Source organism: Triturus cristatus, chromosome 6 (genome assembly GCF_964204655.1).
Source record: "Triturus cristatus chromosome 6, aTriCri1.1, whole genome shotgun sequence".
Lineage (NCBI taxonomy): Eukaryota > Metazoa > Chordata > Amphibia > Caudata > Salamandridae > Triturus > Triturus cristatus.
In genome coordinates, this window is record NC_140589.1 from 261,561,812 (window position 1) to 261,586,580 (window position 24,769).

Consider the following 24,769-nt stretch of genomic DNA (forward strand, 5'->3'; position numbering starts at 1 on the left):
CGATCTAATTACTTATAGGGAGACCAGTGTTTCCCTGGTGAACAGTAAAATAGATCAGCACACTTGTCGTACCGTCTAATATTCCCAATCTTTCTTTCCTCTGTCCCTGCATGAACACAACGGTTCTTTTAAGAGCCAACCTTATCTTTCATCTTTTTTTTTCTTTTTTTTTAAAAACTTTTTTTTTTTTTTTTTACCGTACGCGTACGGTAAGCGTACCTTTTTTTTTATTTTTTAAAAAAAACACTAAAAATCATTTTTCACATTACAAGGTCCTTGAAAGACTACAATTATTACTATTGACTTACCATACTCACTGAAAAAAATATTTATTCATTTGTTTTTTTAAAAAATAGTTTTTAAAATGGTTGTAGTTTACGAAAATTTTCTATATCGATCTGAAAAAAAAGAAAAAAGTATTAATATTTTTAAAACATTTTATAATACAGTACACATATTTACATTTTTTTCCAAAAAATATTTTTGCCTTATTTTTGCTGTTTTCAGAATATATTGCATTTCACTATAAATTGTGAAAGCAATTGCATTCATCATTTTACAGCGGGCAAAAAAAAATAACAATCTCAAAGATTGTATTAAAAAAGCCCAGAATCTCTTCTCACTTAAACTTATCATTACAGAAATGCATATTATTCTTAAAAAATGTCATCTAAAAACAATACTTTTTTCTTTAAAATACCGTCTGATATTTTTGTTTCAGAAGTACATTCACAATAATATATCTCAAATAACTCCAAAATACATCTGATTTTATTTCCTTTAGGCCAAATAGTATTTTTTATTCTTTCCCTGGAATAAATTTCCAAGGGAAAACCATTAAAATTCTAAAGTTTAATCTGTCCAGATCTCACCGATTCTCTGTAACATTTTGGTTCACGAAAATTTTTCGAATAATTTATTTAGTCCACAATAGAATTGCTTACTTTTCCACATGGCCAAATAGTAATTTTTGAAATCATTTTTGAAAAAATTTCCAGTGGCAGTCCAATAACATTCCAAAATTTAAAATGTGCAGAAGTTACCGATAATCTCTAAATTATTGGTTTTTCAAAATTGCATTAAAAATTTAAAAAGTCCACATTACAATTGGTTATCTTTCCTTTAGGCCAAATGATAATTTTAAAAATCTTTTTTCTACAAAATTGCAATGGTAATCCTGTAAAATGGTAAAATTATTTTGTCCAGATCTTGCCAAGTCTCTCTAAAATTTAGGTTTCAGGAAGATTAGATAGGAATTTGCTAAATCAAAAGGCAAACGTTGTTTGAAAATCAATTGGGAATCATTACACAGTGTCCATCCTTTTTCACATTTTAGATAAACTGTGTAATGTCCAGAAGTAACAGTAGGTCCATCATGGAAAATTATTGCAACAGTTACAAAAGTTTTTCCTGAAATTGATAATTGCTGTCCTGTAAACTTCTTTATTAAAGTATCCAATTTTGATCCATCAGCTCTACATCGTTGCATCATTAAAATTACATACTGTCCGTATTCCCTTAAAATTAATGTTGATAACATGTCAGAATTACACTCACCACATTTCATGCTATGATTAGCATCTTTAACTAAGTTTGCAAAAGTGACTGTTTTACTCTCTGGCAATGTCAAATAAATAAACCTTTCATTATCAACAATAGAACCACTTATATTATAACAATTATCACAACTATGTTCCCATTTATAAGAGAGACCAAAAAAAATGTCAATGGGAACTCCTTCTTCTTCCACTACCTGAAGAAAATACATCAAAAATTCGTGAGCATCTTGCTGTTCATTTTGAGAAAACTGTGTTCGTCCTGAACATACATCTAAAAGTTTTCTAATATCAGTAGCACTTTCTATTTGAGTTTTATCTTTACTCAGCTTTTGAAAAAGGAGACTGAGCTCTGAACAGAATCTTTTTCCCTGATTTATTATTATCTGCTCTTGCAAACTTTCCAGATAAAAAGCAACATTCAGCACTACATTTGCGTAGCAGTTGACACCAGAGCTATTTTCAAAATGACATCCTACAACCTGTTCTTCATTTTCCTTATTCTTTTTGCTTGCAATTACATCACTCCTCTTTTTTTTCCTCTTCTCTACATCTTCATTACAGATATTCTCATTTCTCCTTTTACGAGAAACTACACGTTTCTCCAACACAGGATACTGACCTAAATGAGGAGCATAGCTTCTTCTTAATCTATTATACTCCTTTACACAGTTTGTATCAGCACTAACTTTTGAGTCATCGAAGTCTATCATGAATAAACCTGATAATGTTTTGACTCGTGACAAAGCAACATATGCCATACCTTCTTTGAACACACTAGATCCAATGTTCACAAATGCACAATCTACAGTCAATCCTTGAGACTTGTGAATAGTTACAGCATATGCTAGAGAAAACGGAAACTGCTTCCTACGTACATATAAGTCTTTCACAAGCATGAAACGAACTGAACAACGACAAATGTCTTTAACTTCCTCTATCTGATCAAATTTTATTTTTAACCATTCAATTCCATCTTTTTTCTGATAATTAATAAAACCCACAACTCTTCCCATCGCTCCATTTACTAAGCCTTTTTCAACATCCAAATTTCTCCTTAAAAACACTCTACAGTTCATGCAAACATATAGATTTTTTTCTAATCCTGCTGTTTTGGAGATGTTCTTCTCTAGTGAGTCCAATTTATTTTTCAGTTTGCCTGTTACTGTGACAGTAATTCTTCCATCCTCAATTTTGTCCACTGCTTCCAATTTCCTGATCTCTTCCTTTTCCAATTTCAAAAGCTCCTCATTGAATATTGAGCATTCACGTAGAGTTGGCATTAAGCAGATGACACTTTTGTTTTCTGCAATGTTCTTGTATATCTTCTCTGCAACTATTTCTTCCTTTGGAAATAAATTATGTAGCAGCCGAGTCTGTAATGCTTTTTTGCCAGCTTCTGTGAGTAGTCCAATCCTGATATCTTTCAGAATACTTCCATATTCTTCATCGTTTGCTTGCCTCATATTAGTTGTAAGTTCCTTGTACTCAAAGAAGGACCAAATATTTGTATTACCGATGCTTCCCAATGACTTCTTCGTGTCTTCATGTGTCACAGTATTAAACACTGGTTGTCCTTTAACCGGAGTAAGTTGCAAAAGATCCCCAAAAACTATGACGTGTTTTCCACCAAATAACACGTCATAGTCTGTCTTCAAAATTTGCTGCATTCTTAAATGCACAAAGGCAAGCATTAAGTTTGATACCATGCTCACCTCATCAATAATGAGAACTTGCATCTTCTTCAATACTCTTGAAACTTCCAAGCATGCTTCTCCAGTTAGCTTGTTGAATTGTATTTTGTTCTCATGCTCCACTGGTAACATTAGCAAACGATGTAAGGTGATTCCTTTTATGTTATATGCTGCTAACCCAGTTGGAGCAGTAACCACACAAGACAAAGTAGAATCTGTTTTTTGCTTTAGGTAGCTTCTGATGACTTTAATTAGGAAACTTTTTCCAGTGCCAGCTTGTCCGCTTACATACATCCTGATTGGATGAAATGATGTGCATGAGCACTCTTTTTTTTCATGTAGAAATCCGTGATCAATTTTGTTTTTGATCTCTTCATAAATTTGTTGCTGCTCTTGATTCAGTTGTCTTTCCAAATTTTCTAAGTCTATAAATTCTTCTTGAGCTTGATTCATAGCCGTTTCCACTTCATTCATGGCTATTGATGCTTCATTTTCAACGATTGGTTGTCCTAGGGGATCTTGACTGTATGTTCCTGAACTTTGGCTGTCCTGAGAACTGTCTCTAGCAATTTCTGCTGCAATTGTAGTTTCCTGTTCAATTTCTTCATTTAACATTTGCAGATAAGTTGAGAATGTACTGCATTGTATGCTGTCTTTGCAAGCATTAAAAGAATCTTCATAGCTCTGGAATTCTCCCAGTAGTTCATCCTCTGAACGCCATGGTTTAAACAACTGTAAAAGAGCCAAGTAGTAAAATTCTTTCTTGTCGGTAGTGTCGCAACTCAGCTTCCGGTGATTTATCAAACTTCCTTTGGTTTGCTTCACCAAACATCCTTCTTCACCAACGACTTTATATTTTCCATTATTGATGTCTTCTGCAGCTTTCCGTGAATAAATGTAGTTCTGCAGCACTTCATAGAGACACATGTTCTCCAGATGATGACTTCTCTTGGGATAATATGTGTCCAACATGTTTGTTTTCAATATATCTGTACTTTCAGGTTCGAACTGTGCCAAATATTCAATTTCTCCAACAGATTTCAGTACCCGATTTCTCATTGCTGCAAGGCCTAAACTTGCCCAAATTATTCTTCTTGACTTCGAGTAGAGACTTGCAGAAGATAATCTATCTGAACATTCGTAGGATCCAATTTCTCGATGCGATAACATCTTCAAACTGAAACTGTACAGCTTCTTACTGACAGTCTTCTCGTGAGAAATCTCTTCCCACATTTCCTTCAATTCTGTTTTTTCTGATTTCGTAATGTAAGACGTTACATATCGAGCAACAGCAATGGAATTGTCAGCAACATACTGTATATCCATGTTAGCGTTCCACATGGATAAAATGACTGGGTTGTAGTCATTTATATTTTTTGATTCTTCTTTTCTTTTAAGGTTGTAGGTATTCTTAGGTGATTTTCTTGTGATAGTATGTCTCACAGCTGACATAAAACTGTTGACTCTTCCATTTGTAAGAACAGGTCTAGGAAATCCAAATCGACATTTAGTGTAGTATTTTTCTTTGCTCTTGTATTTCCGTCGACAGTATTTTCCACACCGATGACTTTGGAAACGTAGAACTTGCTCCTTTAACTTGTACTCTTCTGTGCTTTTAGGTATAGCACATGTTGCATATTCTTCAATGTAAGATAACACTGCTTCATCAGTATCTGTTCCAAACTTTGGGGCATCCTTGATCCACAGCAGCATATGAATATGAGGAGCACCTCTTGCCTGGTACTCTTTTCTCCAAAAGAAATCCACTACTTCTCCAAGGGGTGGATTTTTTTTATTGCAGATGAAGGACATCATAGCCTCAAATCTATGATTGAAATATCTGCAAACATTAACCGGATCCAATGAGCACAGTTCTCCTGCTGTCTTGTATTCGATGTTTTCAATGTTTGAATTGGCCTCTCGTAGAAAATCCAGTAAATCATCCCAAGCGTACTCGGCGCAGCTTAGGGTAAGGAACCATGTTGGTGTTCCTAAATTGCGTAACATGCATTTTAGTTCACCATGGCGTCGGTACCAATATTCATTTGTCCCACGCTGACAAGCCATCAGATTGATCAGTTGTGTTTCCAAATGATCATCTCGGTGCTGCACTTTCTCCATAAAATCCTTAGCAGACACATTTTGTAAATGTACTCCACTTTTTAAAATGTGATTTACTGCATAAGACAGTGCAGACAAGTCGCTTTCAAATAAAAGATGGAACAAATAAGGGATACTTTGTCGAAATCTGGGATCTTCAGCATATAGTCTTGTAGTCCGATACTCAGAAGCTGGAATCTGTTCCGGACGTTCATCGTATCGTCCTCCTTTTCCTTTAGGAAACAGCTGAGGAAAACATCGAGCTTCCAAGCTCTCCTCCCATACACTCACGGGATTTCCTTTTGCTTTCTTCATCTGAAAGAGATCAATATTGTCTCCCATAACTTCTTTCGAATGGAGAGGATGTATGCTAAAATGTTCATAAATTTCTTCTTCCTTTGACTTGTCCACTTTTTCAATTTGTCCACTTGGTGTTTCTGTATCTCCTTGTAAATCTTCTTCTTCTTCTTCTTCTACTATATAAATTGATTCATACCATTTGTTATTTTTTTTCAAATACAAATTTGCTCTTTGTACTTTCCGCACATCTACCAGCTCCTGCCAAATCTTCTTATTCTTTGTAGGTACACCATTAACCAGAATAATTAATGGTTCAGTTTCCAAAGTATCCGCATCAATAGTTTCCATATTTTTTTTCAAATCCAAGGGCAAATACACCACTCTACCTTTTAAACCTCTCAGTAAATCTGAAGGAGGTAATTTACCAGTTTTGGGCTCCATACGTACTATGGTCTGGAACGGATGAACACATTGAATGAGTATAGACTCATATGTATTTAATTCAGAAAGTTCAGCAGGAATAGCATCCAATTCTAAATTATTATGTACAGCTCTGGTCGGCATTCTATTTTCCTCTAACTTGTTGTAGCAGTATTTACAAATACGCTGATCTTCACCCAATTCAAAACAATTTTCAAGAAATATATATGTTGCAAAATCCATCCACTTATAATTATCTTCATTTTCACTCTTTCTGTAGAGATCAACATTCCTAGTTTGTTTTCTATAATGAGTTCTGCGGCAACAAATACAAGTAACATTTGGTCTTTCATTAGAGACTATTGCAAATTTTGTTATGTGATCATTAAATGTCTTACTTACACAAGGTTCTACATTCTCTTCCACTTCTGCCTCATTTACTGTGTCCTTCTCTGCACTGTTTTGTTCAGGACCAAAGTAACAAAACTGAATTTCATCAACAACCTTCTCTACATCTGATACCGTTCCTCGGAACAGAGCCCTATTCAATTCATTTAACTTTATTGCTGGACTTTTGGCAAAATACAACCGTCTCACAAACTTTCTCATTTCAGTATGATGAACAGCCAGCATCCTAAAATGATGGAAAACACTATTGCACACTTTTCTAGATAGACAAGCAAGAGAATGACCCTGCAAACCAGTATTCTCTCTCACTCTGCATGGATCCAGACTTTGAAGCACCTTAATCTTTTGTTTTACACTTTTTTTACTATATTCTCTTAGAAACTCTCGAAATCTGTCAATAGATTCCTGACGCACAGTGCAAATACTACTACAATTCCAAGTGTACACTGGGGCTTTAGGACGTCTCCCCATTGCCTCATCTGCCATCACTTGTACCTCATCTCTTGGAACCATTATCTCCTTCTCCATTATGCAACCATTTTTTACTTCGTATGAACGACCTCTGGTGTCAACTGCATGCAGCAAACTATTACTTTGAAAATAGCTCTCTTCATTAAAAAAAGGTTCACTACTTGAGCTATGCATCCACTTTCCTAAAAACACTTTACAAAAATTTGTTCTGTTCACTACTCTTTTGCTTTTGCTTTGTGATTTCAGTACATTAACCATTTTATCTAATGTACGCATCCTATTCAAAATTAATATGAATAGTTTCCTTTTTAATTCTAATGCCTTTGCTGCAATGGCTTCAATTTCTTTTTTTCTCTTATAATATTTAGCCTTTTGCTTATATTTCTTTATATCCTTTATCAAATTGGACATAACTCTTCTCTGAAACATTTTTCTACGTATCTCTTTAAATGCTGTTTTTCTGTTTATGTTAAACTTTTCAATTGCAGAAGGTATATTTGCATTAACTAAATCCTCAATTTTTTGCTGTTCTGTAGGTTTTGTTACATTTTTCCGAGAACAGACATTTTGTACATTTTTGTTTGTTTTCAATATTTTGTTTAGGAATTGTCTTTTTTGCTTACCAGAAGATTTTTTCTTTTTCCCAACATCAGCATCTTCTACTAACTTTGGTCCTCCAGTTGTCCTCAAATATAGTTTTTTTTTTAGCGTTTTTTGAACTCGAGATGTTGTAGGCATCTTAAATTTTGTTCACTGTTCTTCAGCAATACCTGCAAAAAAACTAAAAAAAAAATTCTTTATTGTATTTAAATATATTACTACATTTCTTTTCACAATAGTCACAAAACGAAATTTCTTTGCCAATTTGAATGCACACAAACTCCTCTTTTTTTTTGGGCAAGTGAAAATCTGAATAACAAACTGTCACATTATGAAACCAAGCTGTTTTTTTTTCAGACCACCACCGTGTGTATTCTCTGTGACTGCCTACACTCCAGCAGGGGCAACCAGCCTTAGTGATGCTGAATGTATTTGCATTACAGACTTAAACCTGAAAACCCCACTCGCTTCTAATTACTGTGCATGACTATACATGGCAAGCACATGGGTGTGTGCTAAACCTCTGCTTCTTCCCCCAAAAATTCGCTCCTCTTTTCCATCTACTGCAACTGTGAAATCACCAGAGCAAGACGCAATACATTTCTGCCTATAATTCTTCTATGCACACAGAGTCATGTTTTCACATTAGTGCCAAAACGAAATTTCTTTGCCAATTTGAAAGCACACTTACTGCTCTTTTTTTTTCGGGGGCAAGTGTATATCTCTTTTTTCAATTTGAAATCACTTTTACAGACTGACACATTCTGAAACCTTTTTTTTAAATTTATTTAAATGCACATGTCCAAGCAGTTTTTTTTTCAGACCACCACCGTGTGTATTCTCTGTGACTGCCTACACTCCAGCAGGGGCAACCAGCCTTAGTGATGCTGAATGTATTTGCATTACAGACTTAAACCTGAAAACCCCACTCGCTTCTAATTACTGTGCATGACTATACATGGCAAGCACATGGGTGTGTGCTAAACCTCTGCTTCTTCCCCCAAAAATTCGCTCCTCTTTTCCATCTACTGCAACTGTGAAATCACCAGAGCAAGACGCAATACATTTCTGCCTATAATTCTTCTATGCACACAGAGTCATGTTTTCACATTAGTGCCAAAACGAAATTTCTTTGCCAATTTGAAAGCACACTTACTGCTCTTTTTTTTTCGGGCCAAGTGAAAATCTCTTTTTACACTTTGAAATCACTTTTACAGACTGACACATTCTGAAACCTTTTTTTTTAAATTTATTTAAATGCACATGTCCAAGCTGTTTTTTTTTCAGACCACCACCGTGTGTATTCTCTGTGACTGCCTACACTCCAGCAGGGGCAACCAGCCTTAGTGATGCTGAATGTTTTTGCATTACAGACTTAAACCTGAAAACCCCACTCGCTTCTAATTACTGTGCATGACTATACATGGCAAGCACATGGGTGTGTGCTAAACCTCTGCTTCTTCCCCCAAAAATTCGCTCCTCTTTTCCATCTACTGCAACTGTGAAATCACCAGAGCAAGACGCAATACATTTCTGCCTATAATTCTTCTATGCACACAGAGTCATGTTTTCACATTAGTGCCAAAACGAAATTTCTTTGCCAATTTGAAAGCACACTTACTGCTCTTTTTTTTTCGGGCCAAGTGAAAATCTCTTTTTACACTTTGAAATCACTTTTACAGACTGACACATTCTGAAACCTTTTTTTTAAAATTTATTTAAATGCACATGTCCAAGCTGTTTTTTTTTCAGACCACCACCGTGTGTATTCTCTGTGACTGCCTACACTCCAGCAGGGGCAACCAGCCTTAGTGATGCTGAATGTATTTGCATTACAGACTTAAACCTGAAAACCCCACTCGCTTCTAATTACTGTGCATGACTATACATGGCAAGCACATGGGTGTGTGCTAAACCTCTGCTTCTTCCCCCAAAAATTCGCTCCTCTTTTCCATCTACTGCAACTGTGAAATCACCAGAGCAAGACGCAATACATTTCTGCCTATAATTCTTCTATGCACACAGAGTCATGTTTTCACATTAGTGCCAAAACGAAATTTCTTTGCCAATTTGAAAGCACACTTACTGCTCTTTTTTTTTCGGGCCAAGTGAAAATCTCTTTTTACACTTTGAAATCACTTTTACAGACTGACACATTCTGAAACCTTTTTTTTTAAATTTATTTAAATGCACATGTCCAAGCTGTTTTTTTTTCAGACCACCACCGTGTGTATTCTCTGTGACTGCCTACACTCCAGCAGGGGCAACCAGCCTTAGTGATGCTGAATGTATTTGCATTACAGACTTAAACCTGAAAACCCCACTCGCTTCTAATTACTGTGCATGACTATACATGGCAAGCACATGGGTGTGTGCTAAACCTCTGCTTCTTCCCCCAAAAATTCGCTCCTCTTTTCCATCTACTGCAACTGTGAAATCACCAGAGCAAGACGCAATACATTTCTGCCTATAATTCTTCTATGCACACAGAGTCATGTTTTCACATTAGTGCCAAAACGAAATTTCTTTGCCAATTTGAAAGCACACTTACTGCTCTTTTTTTTTCGGGGCCAAGTGAAAATCTCTTTTTACACTTTGAAATCACTTTTACAGACTGACACATTCTGAAACCTTTTTTTTAAAATTTATTTAAATGCACATGTCCAAGCTGTTTTTTTTTCAGACCACCACCGTGTGTATTCTCTGTGACTGCCTACACTCCAGCAGGGGCAACCAGCCTTAGTGATGCTGAATGTTTTTGCATTACAGACTTAAACCTGAAAACCCCACTCGCTTCTAATTACTGTGCATGACTATACATGGCAAGCACATGGGTGTGTGCTAAACCTCTGCTTCTTCCCCCAAAAATTCGCTCCTCTTTTCCATCTACTGCAACTGTGAAATCACCAGAGCAAGACGCAATACATTTCTGCCTATAATTCTTCTATGCACACAGAGTCATGTTTTCACATTAGTGCCAAAACGAAATTTCTTTGCCAATTTGAAAGCACACTTACTGCTCTTTTTTTTTCGGGCCAAGTGAAAATCTCTTTTTACACTTTGAAATCACTTTTACAGACTGACACATTCTGAAACCTTTTTTTTTAAATTTATTTAAATGCACATGTCCAAGCTGTTTTTTTTTCAGACCACCACCGTGTGTATTCTCTGTGACTGCCTACACTCCAGCAGGGGCAACCAGCCTTAGTGATGCTGAATGTTTTTGCATTACAGACTTAAACCTGAAAACCCCACTCGCTTCTAATTACTGTGCATGACTATACATGGCAAGCACATGGGTGTGTGCTAAACCTCTGCTTCTTCCCCCAAAAATTCGCTCCTCTTTTCCATCTACTGCAACTGTGAAATCACCAGAGCAAGACGCAATACATTTCTGCCTATAATTCTTCTATGCACACACAGTCATGTTTTCACATTAGTGCCAAAACGAAATTTCTTTGCCAATTTGAAAGCACACTTACTGCTCTTTTTTTTTCGGGGGCAAGTGAAAATCTCTTTTTACACTTTGAAATCACTTTTACAGACTGACACATTCTGAAACCTTTTTTTTTAAATTTATTTAAATGCACATGTCCAAGCTGTTTTTTTTTCAGACCACCACCGTGTGTATTCTCTGTGACTGCCTACACTCCAGCAGGGGCAACCAGCCTTAGTGATGCTGAATGTTTTTGCATTACAGACTTAAACCTGAAAACCCCACTCGCTTCTAATTACTGTGCATGACTATACATGGCAAGCACATGGGTGTGTGCTAAACCTCTGCTTCATCCCCCAAAAATTCGCTCCTCTTTTCCATCTACTGCAACTGTGAAATCCCCAGAGCAAGACGCAATACATTTCTGCCTATAATTCTTCTATGCACACAGAGTCATGTTTTCACATTAGTGCCAAAACGAAATTTCTTTGCCAATTTGAAAGCACACTTACTGCTCTTTTTTTTTCGGGGGCAAGTGTATATCTCTTTTTTCAATTTGAAATCACTTTTACAGACTGACACATTCTGAAACCTTTTTTTTAAATTTATTTAAATGCACATGTCCAAGCAGTTTTTTTTTCAGACCACCACCGTGTGTATTCTCTGTGACTGCCTACACTCCAGCAGGGGCAACCAGCCTTAGTGATGCTGAATGTATTTGCATTACAGACTTAAACCTGAAAACCCCACTCGCTTCTAATTACTGTGCATGACTATACATGGCAAGCACATGGGTGTGTGCTAAACCTCTGCTTCTTCCCCCAAAAATTCGCTCCTCTTTTCCATCTACTGCAACTGTGAAATCACCAGAGCAAGACGCAATACATTTCTGCCTATAATTCTTCTATGCACACACAGTCATGTTTTCACATTAGTGCCAAAACGAAATTTCTTTGCCAATTTGAAAGCACACTTACTGCTCTTTTTTTTTCGGGCCAAGTGAAAATCTCTTTTACAGACTGACACATTATGAATCCACCATGTGTAACTACAACAAAAACAATTCCCATTTCTATTATTCATTTCTTAAGTTACCACATACATCCCCTCTCAAACTGTAAACTCACCTTTAGAATTAGTTAGTTGTGAAAGAAATGTGTCACTCAAACAGCAGATTATCAGAGCCAGGATCTCTGTTCTGTACACCTCTCTCCTCTCAGCAGAACCAGATAATGGCAAACTTTCCCTCTATTTTTCCACACATATACATGTAAGTTTCAAATCTCAGTGCTTCCCCCTTTTTTTCAAATGTAATGACACATTTCTATTGGTTGAAAACCAACCCTTTTCCAAAAGTACCCTGCCCCCAACTTGACTTCTGCCTAGTACCCTTCCCCCAACTTGACTTCTGCCTGCTACCATAGCAACAGCTCATGGAACACTGCTGTGTGCAGTTAGGTCAGAAGTTCGACACACAATGTTTCAATTCCACAGAGCAAGAGTGCTTGACTTTTCAAACCTAACTGCAAATCCATAGTACTGTTCTTTGGTTACACATTTTTTTGTACCAATACAAAACATGCTTCTATTAATTTTCACATACAGCCTAGTTTTTTTTCTAGAATGGTATGAAACAGCCAATCAGTTCTTTTTGTTTTGTAAAAAATATGTATGCCTCCATTTCCAAACTGTCTTTCTTTTCATATTGCCATTCTACTGAAAGACACCTCCTGAGTGCATCCAGTTCTCCTTTGAAGATGTTCACAGTGTGGATTGTAGGGCACAGCTATGTCTTCTGGAGTGAAAAGTTTGCAGAGAAAACAGATATGGTGAGAGACCTTGCTTTGCCAAATGTAGACATTAAATGGATTGGTCAGAGAGGGTTAAAGTGGCACCAATTGATGCCATTGGTGAAATCCTTCATGCAAATCCAACACCCTGACCTCATAATAGTGCACTGTGGTGGCAATGACCTAGGCACTTTGACTGGGGTAGGTCTGGAAATGCTTATGAAGGACACCTTTGCACAACTGTTTACACTTTTCCCTAAAACTGCCTTTGTGTTTTCCAACATATGCCAAAGGCAAAAATGGAACTGGTCCAATCATTTCTGTCCACAGATTGACAAAGCAAGAAAGCACGTCAACAAATCTGTTTCTGCTTTCCTCCGTGACTATGGTATGGGTGCCATTTACCACAACAACTTGCGTTACGACATGCAAGACATTTATAGAGGAGATGGTGTGCACTTCAATGATGAAGGGAACAGAGTCTTCCTCTTGAACCTTAGACTCTGCATCGGTACTTACTTGTAGGTACCACTAAAAAAATGACTCCATAAACACAACAGCTCTTTTTAGAGCTCCCTAATTTCTAAACTCTTAAATCTGATTTTCATTTATTTTTTTTTTTTTTTTTTACCGTACGCTTACCGTGAGCTTACTGTACGCGTACCCCGTGATTTTTTTTAAAATCAATAAATGTTTTTTTTGTACTTTTCTGTCCTTCTTTGACCCCCTTACAATTGTTAGGGGGTCTGTAACTCTCCTCATTGCCCCCTTTCCTTGTTTTCACTCTTTTTTTTCAGAGTGAAATACACAAAATGGCGGCCGCCGCTTCCTGGTTTCGGCCGATTCGAATGTTTACTAAGATCTAAGAGCCAATCAGAATCGCGCTCGCGCACGCCACCGTACGCTTACCGTAAGCGTACGGTAAGCGTACCGTAAGCTGGCTCAGATATATATATTGATTTAAAGGCTATTTTCTCAAAATCTACTGAACTGATTTACACCAAACCTACAAAAGGCACTTCCTTGACCTACGGACTACCTCTCTGCCAAATTTCTAGTAATTCTGTTCAGCCGTTCGGGCTGTAGGTCGTTCTAAAGGTCCTATGGAAAAATGCATGGGAAAAACGCGTTTTGGGACCCCCCTTTTATCTCAGCCCCCGCTTGACGGATCCCCCCGAGACTTTCAGGGTAGGAGCGGAGCGTAGCGCCCCACCTATTTTGAGAAATTCGCGAGGATTCGTCGACCGGCGCCAAAGTTATTCAAAATAGAATGTTGAGGTTTTCCTATGGAAACGTGGTCCTAACTATAACTACCTACTGGCGACCGCCAGTAGGTAATATATATATATATATTCACTTAAAAAACCATAGGTTTCACACATGTTATAGTTAGCTGGACATTTCACTCATAAAAAACCAATGAAATTCCCCCGTTATAGTTACTGCAGGCAACTATAACTCACGCAACCGTAATCCTCTGCTGATGCTAATACTGTATTTAGACACTTATTTACCCATGTCTTCTTCCATTAATCTTTAGCTATACATATATTACAAATATTTATTTTTCAGAAAGACACATATGTCATCAGTGATGTAATATCTGACGTCATCAGCAGAGGATTGCGGTCGCGTGAGTTATAGTTGCCTGCAGTAACTATAACGGGGGAATTTCATTGGTTTTTTATGAGTGAAATGTCCAGCTAACTATAACATGTGTGAAACCTATGGTTTTTTAAGTGAATTTGCAAGGTTTTTTAAATGCTAATTCCTAACTATAACGTGTGTGAAACCTATGGTTTTTTCAGTGAATTTGTACGGTTTTTTAAATGCTAATTTATTTATGTATTATTTTTTTTATATATTTATTTTACAATAAACTACGTATGAAAAATGTTTTTTTGGTTTTTTTTTGGTTTTCACCCTGCAAATTATTATTTTTTTTTTTGTAAAAAAAAAATTTTTTGGTGTGTGTTTTTCAGGGTGCGCGCACTGTGCGCGCACCCCCGCGATTTTTAAAAATAAAAACATTTTTTTTTTGCCTTCGGGGTCCTTCAGGGACCCCCTGACAAAGGCTAGGGGGTCAGGAACTCTCTACCCTGCCCCCTTTTCACGTTCGCCACCTTCCTTTTTCACTCTCGCACTGAAAACAAACAAAATGGCGGCCGACACTTCCTGATTTCGACCGATTCGAACGTTGACTAACATGTAACCACCAATCAGAATTACGCTCGCGCACGTTAGGGTGCTCGCACGGTGCTCGCACGGTGCGCGCACCCTGCGCGCATATAGATATATATATGCTTTTAAATGCTATTTTCTCCGGAAATACTGAACAGATTTACACCAGACCTGCAAAAGGCACTTCCTTGACCTTATGGCTACCTCTCTGCCAAATTTCAAGTAATTCTGTTCAGCCGTTCGGGCTGTAGCTGTGTCTAAAGGTCCTATGGAAAAATGCATGGGAAAAATGCGTTTTGGGACCCCCCTTTTATCTCAGCCCCCGCTTGACGAATCCCCCCAAGACTTTCAGGGTAGGAGCGGAGCGTAGCGCCCCACCTATTTTGAAAAATTCGCGAGGATTCGTCGACCGGCGCCAAAGTTATTCAAAATAGAATGTTGCGGATTTCCTATGGAAACGGGGTCCTAACTATAACTACCTACTGGCGACCGCCAGTAGGTAATATACATATATATATAAATATGTATATATTATATATATATATATAATTATCTACTGGCGGTCGCCAGTAGATAGTTATAGTTAGGACCGAGTTTCCATAGGAAATCTCAAAATTCTATTTTGAATAACTTTGGCGCCGATTGATGAATCCTCGCGGAAATTTCAAAACTAATGGGGTGCTCCGCTCAGCTCCTACCCTGAAAGTCTCGGGGTGATTCGTCAAGCGGGGGCTGAGAAAAAAGGGGGGTCCCAAAAAGCGTTTTCCCCATGCATTTTCCCATAGGACCTTTAATCGAAGGTACAGCCCGAACGGCTGAACAGAATTACTTGAAATTTGGCAAAGAGGTAGTCCGCAGGTCAGGCATGTGCCTTTTGCTTAAATGGTGAAAATCCGTTCAGTAGTTCCTGAGAAAATCAAAAGTAAAATCACATATCTATCTGGGCGGAGCCTAACCACACATCTCATCGTGAGATCTGATTGGCTGTCTGCACTTCATCCAAGAAGTGTTGGCAGCCATCTTGGGACCAATATACATTATAGCACCTCATTAAAAAGCATTGCAGTTAATAGAATGTTTTAAGACTTTAGTTACATTATAAATCATTTGTTGATGGTACCTTATTCATTTTAGGAATTGTGGTGTGTTCTAAGGTGATTTTACCATGTGAAAAAGCCTTCTGCTGTGATATCATGAATCATGTTTGAGAGAAAACTATTTTCTCATGCTTTTCCCACAGAGGTTTGGAAGGTGATCTATAAGCTAACTGAGAGCATATTTTCTGTAAATTCACATTATCTTTCTCAGTCATGTGAGAATGAAGTCTGACATTCTCAGTAATACATGTACATCCAACAAGGGCAGAGACTGTCAGTTGATTCCTTTGTGCTCTAATGCAGCTTCCCAGAGTGTTCTAAAGAACAACTAGAGTGCTAACAGTCCTACTTATGACAAACGTATGGCACACCTGAAGCCATCTTGGTTGGAATAAAGTGGTAATTCTTAAAACATTTAATTTAAAAAGGAACAAAATGAGGGAGTTCATTTTGCCATAGACAGTATGATTAGTGCTGTAGAAAGAAAAATCAGGGCACATTTTGAGTGACTTCTCAAATCCTCTTCTATTTCACTAAAAAATTCTGACATGCAGACTGAAACATGCACTTTCAATACCAGCAGCAGACTTCCCTGGTGAGCAGTAGCTTTACTACAGTGATCTAATAAGCAACTAGAGTGCTAACATTCTGAATTTATGGCAAATTTGTGACACATCTGAATGCCTTCTTGATGGAATCAAAGTAAAAAACTGAAAGTATTTCCTACTGAGGAGACTGTAGTAAATGAGGAAATTAGGAAACATCATAACAAATAAGTCTCCCAAAATGGCTACCAGAGACAAAAGAGCCCAAATGTAGCCCAAATATCACCCAGATGTAGCCCAAGTATAGCCCAATGACAGCATGTCCCAGAGTGTTCTAACGAACAACTAGAGCGCTAACAGTCTTACTTATGACAAAAGTATGGCACTCCTGAAGCCATCTTGAATGGAATAAAGTGGTAACACTTAAAACATTTAATTTACAAAGGAACACAATGAGGGGATTCATTTTGCCATAGAAATTATGATTAGTGCTGCAGAAAGAAAAATTAGGGCACATTTTGACTTCTCAAATCCTCTTCTATGTCATAAAAAAATTCTGACATGCAGACTGAAACATGCACTTTGAATACCAGCAGCAGACTTCCCTGGTGAGCAGTAGCTTTACTTCAGTGATCTAATGAGCAACTAAAGTGCTAACATTCAGAATTTATGGCAAATGTGTGACACATCTGAATGCCTTCTTGATGGAACCAAGTAAAAAACTGAAAGTATTTCCTACTGAGGAGACTGCAGTAAATGAGGAAATTAGGAAACTTCATAACAAATAAATCTCCCAAGATGGCCACCAGAGACAAAAGAGCCCAAATGTAGCCCAAATATCATCCAGATGTAGCCCAAGTATAGCCCAATGAAAGAATGTCCCAGAGTGTTCTAACGAACAACTAGAGCGCTAACAGTCTTACTTATGACAAAAGTATGGCACACCTGAAGCCATCTTGATTGGAATAAAGTGGTAACACTTAAAACATTTAATTTATAAAGGAACAAAATGAGGGGGTTCATGTTGCCGTAGAAATTATGATTAGTTCTGCAGAAAGAAAAATTAGGGCACATTTTGACTTCTCAAATCCTCTTCTATTTCATAAACAAATTCTGACATGCAGACTGAAACATGCACTTTGAATACCAGCAGCAGACTTCCCTGGTGAGCAGTAGTTTTACTACAGTGATCTAATGAGCAACTAGAGTGCTAACATTCAGAATTTATGGCAAAAGTGTGACAGATCTGAATGCCTTCTTGATGGAACCAAAATAAAAAACTGAAAGTATTCCCACTGAGGAGACTGCAGTAAATGAGGACATTAGGAAACTTCATAACAAATAAATCTCCCAAGATGGCCACCAGAGACAAAAGAGCCCAAATGTAGCCCAAATATCACGCAGATGTAGCCCAAGTATAGCCTAATGACAGAATGTCCCAGAGTGTTCTTAAGAACAACTAGAGCGCTTACTGTCTTACTTATGACAAAAGTATGGCACACCTGAAGCCATTTTGATTGGAATAAACTGGTAACACTTAAAACATTTATTTTAAAAAGGAACACAATGAGGGGGTTCATTTTGCCATAGAAATTATGATTAGTGCTGAAGAAAGAAAAATTAGGGCACATTTTGAGTGACTTCTCAAATCCTCTTCTATTTCACTAAAAAATTCTGATATGCAGACTGAAACATGCACTTTTAATACCAGCAGCAGACTTCCGTGGTGAGCAGTAGCTTTACTACAGTTATCTAATGAGCAACTAGAGTGCTAACATTCAGAATTGATGGCAAATGTGTGACATATCTGAATACCTTCTTGATGGAATCAAAGTAAAAAACTGAAAGCATTTCCTACTGAGGAGACTGCAGTAAATGAGGAAATTAGGAAACTTCATAACAAATAAATCTCCCAAGATGGCCACCAGACACAAAAGAGCCTAAATGCAGCACAAATATCACCCAGATGTAGCCCACATGTAGCCCAATGACAGAAGTGTGCAAAACACTTATTTTTTTGTGTATTTGCAGTTTTATATAGTGCAGACTTGTCAGGTATTGGAGTGCTTTACATGAGCATTAGTTACATCATACAAGATCAAATTCATTTTGGTTGTAGACATGGGGAGATTAAGTGATTTGACCACAATCACAGAATGTTGAGCTGAAGCAGAAACTCCAACCTGGTTCCCCAGTTGCAAAGTCTGCAGCTCTGGGAGTAACACCACATCCTCTCGCCAAGGTGCAACATTTAATCAAGTGGTCAACTGGATAAAAAAACATAAAGATTACAAATAATTTAAAAGTTCTTTGTCGCTATTTGAAAACTCAGAAAATATGTCCTCATTTTAGTTTTTTAGAGCACTAACCATAATTTTGATGCAAATAAGACCCTCTCATATAAGTAATTTCTAAAGGAAATACTCTAGGTATTACAGTTTTGATAACATGAAGATGACGTCAGGCGTTCCACACTTTTGTAATAAATATAGAATGTTAGCAATCTAGTTGTTCATTGGGATACTGTTGAGAGGCAGAGGCCAGGGGCACGGACTCTGAAAATTGAAGGCAGGTAGGAGAGTGCAGAGGCAACAATTTGACCACACTGGGCAGGCAGGAAGGGCAGTGGCAGCACAACAGACTATGGAGGGCAGTGGAAAGGGGGGCAGGGGCAACACACTAACAATACAGGACTGGCAAGAGAGGCTGTGGCAATATAATAGACCATTGTGGGCAGAAGGAAGAGGCAGTGGTAGTACAACCATACATGCCAACAGACCCGTTTCAGACAGGAAACGTCCAATGTTTTTAAGCTCAAATGGGCTTTATTTGATCTGTCTCCTGTCTACAAGCTCCTCTTTTTCAATGTAACTCAAAGGGGAAAATCAATACCCCAGTTTATTTTCAAAATCTCCCTCTTACCAAGTTCAAAATGTTCGCAAGTATGGTACATTGAATCATGGTAGGCAGGAGGAAGTGGGGTAGGGACATGGACTCGGATAACAGAGGACAGGAGGGACATGGAGAGGTGCACCAAACTGACCCTACAGGGCAGGCATCAGGGTTTGCAGCAGCACAATACACCACACAGCGCATGCGGGACGGGACCATGCACATGGACAGCAGAGAACAGATGGGAAAGAGGCAATGGTAGCTAGCTGACCATAATGGACAGACAGGAGAGAAAGCTGCAGCATAACAGACCATAAAGGGCAGGAGGGACGGATCAGGGGCATTACAATGGAACAGACAAGCCAGGAGGGAGGGAATAGGGGGTCTGTACATGGAAACAGAGGGCTGGGGGCAAGGTGGCAGGGCAGGAGCAGCAAGATGACCATGGAGGTCAGGCAGGATGGGCACTAGAAACAAGACACACCATGGAGAGCAACAATGAGACTATGGTGGCATACACACAGACCATGGAGGGAAGGTGGGAGGGGGTCAGGGGCAGCTAGCTGACCACACAGGGAAGGTGGGAGGGGCCATGGCAGCACAGAAGACCATGCATGGCAAGCGGGAGGGTTAGTGGCAGCACAATGGCTATGATGGGCAAGAAGGAGGGTGCAGGGGCATGCACAAAGGACCATGGAGGATAGAAGGGAGGGTCAGGACCTGGGCACAGACAAGAGAGTTCAGGGGAAGGGGCCTCACAACAGACCGCGTGGGGCAGGCAGGAGGAGCAGTTGCAGCACAACAGATCAGGGAGGGCAGAAGGGTGTGGCAGTAAAATGGACCATGGAGGACAGGAAGAAGGGGATAGGGGCATGGCATGTGGACAGGCAGGGTGGAGGTGGCAGGGACAGGTTACAGTCATCTGACAATGCTAGGCAGGTGGGAGGGGAGTGGCAGCTCAACAGAACACTCAGAGTAGATAGGAGTGGCAGGTCCATGGAACATAGTGGGCAAAAAGGATGGAGCAGGGGCATGCTCAAAGACATCGGAGGGCAGGGGAAAGGAGAATAGGGGCATCAAGCTAAGCACAGAGGCTAAGCAGGAGGTCAATGATGGGCCATAGAATTGGGCAATGGAGGGCAGGAGGAGTGGACTGGTACATCATGCTAAATGGAGGGCAATGGCAGCACATCAGACCATGCATGGCAGGAGGGAGGAGGCTAGTCCATAGATTCAGACAACAGAGGATAGGGAGGAGGTGGATGGGGCAGCAAGCTAAGTGTTCGGAGAAGGTGGGTATTAGGAACTTTATTGTTTTTAAAATGTGTGTCTGGGCGAACTACTTAAAATATGAAAAAGTATGCAGCATAATCTCACTTTTATTCAGGAAGAAGAGGACGTTTGTGACTGTGACTCCGGGCTCACTTGGCAGAAACACCCCCTGACCCTCCACCCCCATCGCAAAATGTAATGCCCGTGAAAAGGGTAGGTGGACGCAGTGTTATATAGAACATAGTCCTGAGAGCACGATTGAAAATGAAAACTAGATGTAGTATATGGTATAAACTATGCACCAAAAAGTGTGATATAAGATGAACCGGGGCGTGAAATATAATATGCAATACATTGTGCGCAATGACAGATTCATTGGAGAGCGCGAGATAGCACAGGCACTAGCGCGTGCTATGCGATATGCGCCTTGGAGTGTAATATGCACAGGGCAGTGTTGTGTAACATAACTAGTCTCTAAAGTTGTAATATAAAATATGTGCTGGGGAGTGTAACGTTGCATATGCACTGTGACAAAGATATGGATCCCAGATTGTAATATGTATGGCATAGCGCTGTGCGTTATAACATACACATCGAGGAAGGCACGTTAGATGGGGCAATATAACCTGTGCGAAGGCAAGTGTGGCATGACAGATTCACGGGGTGGTGTTACAGTGCACATGGGCTAGAGAGTGTCATAGCATACGCACTAGCTGGTGGAATACAACACAGAGGTGTGATGCAATCGGCGGGCACTGGTGGGTGTAACACAGCATTGGGCTCAGCCAGGAGCACGCTGTGACTCTCAAGTGAGGTTCGTCTCCTTTCCAGAGAGTAAAATAAAAAGTATTACACATCCGGCGGTGGATGTGTTTTTTATTAACCGTGAGGGGGGTTTCTTGCATTGTTTGGTCGAATTTTTGTCGAATCCCCTTTGAATGGCTTGGTGTGCGTGTATATTAAATGTGCCCATCAATAGCTACCAATGTTTGTATAAATAAACGACAAGGGTGTCTACTTGGAGAGTACCCACCGGCGGGGGCGCCGGGATTAGGCACGGTAGGGCGTCAGACACGTCAGAGATTCACTAGCGGTGTAAATACATTCCATGTGGATTCATTCTATGCATAGTCGCCTTTTAATGAATATCACGCAAATCATCATGGTGATAGGTACATTCGGTTTGTCCAGCATGTCCTAGGTGTTTCTATAAATATATATATTTTTAAAATAATAAAAAACAAAGGCCGGCCCCGGTGGATGGGGTCCCCGGAGCCATAAGTGGCCTGAGGAGGGGAGCAATGCAGCCCCATCCTAAAGAATTAAAATTAAAAAAAGGCCTTGACCCGGGGGTTGGGGTCCCCGGGGCCGATTAAGGCCTTGGGAGGGCCAAATTAATTTTTTTCAACAAAAATATTTAGGGTGCAGGCCCTGGGGGATGTGGTCCCCAGGGCCAGTAAATTAGAAAAAGAAGGGGGGCCACACAGCCCTCCTTCTTAAACAAATAAAATAAATAAAAGACCGTCATCGCGCTGGAGGCCATGCCCCCTCCTTGCAGCACTCTGCAAACGCGCCCCCTGGCCAGTTGTAAGTTGGGGAATTAATTCCCCTTCAATACTGAGGGTCCCTGAGGGCCAACTAGCCCAACAGGTATCTCCAGTGTGCGCCAGGGAGCTGCGTTGCAGACAGGTGTTCTGAGGCCACGCCCCTTTTTACACCTCTATGCAACGCAGCTCTGTGGCGCTTACTGGAGGTACCTAGTGGGCTAGTTTGACCCTAGGGACCCTTAGGATTCAAGGGGACTTTTTTTTTTTTTATGAGAATTATACAACCCGATTTCCCCTCCAGGAGGCCTCCGATGTGATTTAATATGTAATGCTATTTCAAACTGTCAAGTGGGCCAGAATACGAATATCTGAATAAACGAGGCTCACGTTCACTCCATTTCTTTCAAAAACTTTATTTAGATGCTAGAAGGCAAGATATTCAGGAGCGGCGTGGGGGGAGACAAGTTTGCCCCTCTACGCCAACATGTGAAGGTCTGGGCAGGTGAATGCTGCTCTTAAATTAAAACAAAAACCCCACCTATATAGTCTTCTTGTCCAACACAACTCAGATTGCGACTCCATCTAGCTGGTGGGGAAAAAGCTCCACTCTGCTTGAGACGGGGACTTAATCTCTCAACTTAGAATGGCCACAGGGCGCATTTACACAGTGGTGAAGGGAGGGGACGGGGCCTGAGGTGACGTGTGCAAACACGCCCTGTGGCGCGTTTTAAGAGGTAGTTTTAATCCCCTGCCCTATTATATACTAGGGGCTTACAGAGGAGGTCATGCTGATCACAGGGGGACCCCAACGCATAGTGTTCCCTAGTGTATGTAGGATTTTTCACTGTATTCTGAGTGTCTTTTAACATAGCACTGGCTCTAGGACTGGTTAGTCAGACTCAGTTACCACCAGTATCCGTCTGAAAAAGTTGAGGGTACAGGATGATTTTGCAACAAGGCTTCTTTCTGCTCTTCTGTTTGTTCTTTCTGCACGTTATCCTTCTTTCTGCACTTTTCTTCGTCTTTGAGGACTTCTGTTGCTTCTTTCTGCATTTCTTTTTTTTCTTTCTGTGCGTTTTTTCTTCTTTCTTCAAATGTCCTATCTCTGTAGGCATAGTTAGAAATTAGCATTTAAAAAACCTTTGAAATTCACTGAAAAAACCATAGGTTTCAAGCACGTTATAGTTAGGAATTAGCATTTAAAAAACCTTAGAAATTCACTGAAAAAAACATAGGTTTCAGGGGCGTTATAGTTAGCTGGACTTTTCACTCGTACAAAACCATTGAAATTCCCCCGTTATAGTTAGTTCAGCTAACTATAACTTGCGCGCCCGCAATGCAATGCTGATGACATCACATATTACATCACTCATGACATGGTCAGTGACATCACTCATGACATCACTGATGACATCTCAAATGACATCACTAATGACATCACTGATGACATCATCCTTGTGATAGAGTGGCAGACCTCCTCTTCCCCTAATATAACCTTTGATACACACATTCAAAAATAGAAACTACAATGTTCAAAACAATGGACATACTAATGCCAGTTACAACAACCTATTCAGTAATTCTAAGATCAACATACACATCCACTCATTCACCAACAGTCCTATACAGTCACTCATACATGTACTCACTCATCATATGTACTCACACACCTATTCATCCTGTTACACAACGCCACTCATCCATAGAGTTACTCACACACATAGTCACTCATGCTAATAAAGAATCAAACATCCATTTACTTGCATATACAGTTATACACACACCACCACACTAACTTCTACAGAAACTTACACATACCTAGTCTTTTAAACAATGACTTATAGAAACACATACTTATTCATACAGGAACTCTTTCAATCTCTCACTCTCACATATACTCACTTATATACACCAATAGTCACATATACTAGTTTAAAACATATGTAGTTACTCATAAAGTCACTATTGAGACAGTCTATCACTCACTAACACACCCATGCACACACTCATCCACCCATACAGTCCTGCACACATGCTGTCTTCAACACATACAAACAGTGAGTCACTCATTCATGCACCTATGCACTACGTAATACCCCCCACCGAACCATACAGACACTCAGACACTCATACTGATACTCAAAAAACCAACTAATAACCTATATAGACAATCATGTAGCTACTCACCAACCCATGCAGCCACTTATACACAAAGTGAGAGACTGATACAGATATTTACACATTTAAACATCACTCACTAAGCCATGTATTCACTAAGATACACTTAATCAGTCAGTTATACAATCAATTTTTCAAAAACAAATCATCCATTTAGACACTTATATACCCATTTATTCTTCCATCGACCTTGAGATATACAAATATAAAACATATGTAATTTTCAGAAAAACACACATTCACTGGATGATGTCATCAGTGATGTCATTTGAGATGTCATCA

General features: G+C 39.3%; 1 protein-coding gene across 1 annotated transcript; it reads right to left on the reverse strand.

Annotated features, from left to right (window-relative positions):
- Positions 1-221: 221 nt before the first annotated feature.
- LOC146816736 (uncharacterized) lies at positions 222-12,222 on the reverse strand. Its single transcript, XM_085609162.1, has 2 exons — positions 12,113-12,222; positions 222-7,730 (listed from the first exon to the last, which is right to left on the reverse strand). The coding sequence occupies exon 2, from the start codon at positions 7,685-7,687 to the stop codon at positions 1,223-1,225; it is 6,465 nt and encodes a 2,154-aa protein (XP_085465288.1). The 5' UTR covers positions 7,688-7,730; positions 12,113-12,222; the 3' UTR covers positions 222-1,222.
- Between the last annotated feature and the right edge of the window lie 12,547 nt (positions 12,223-24,769).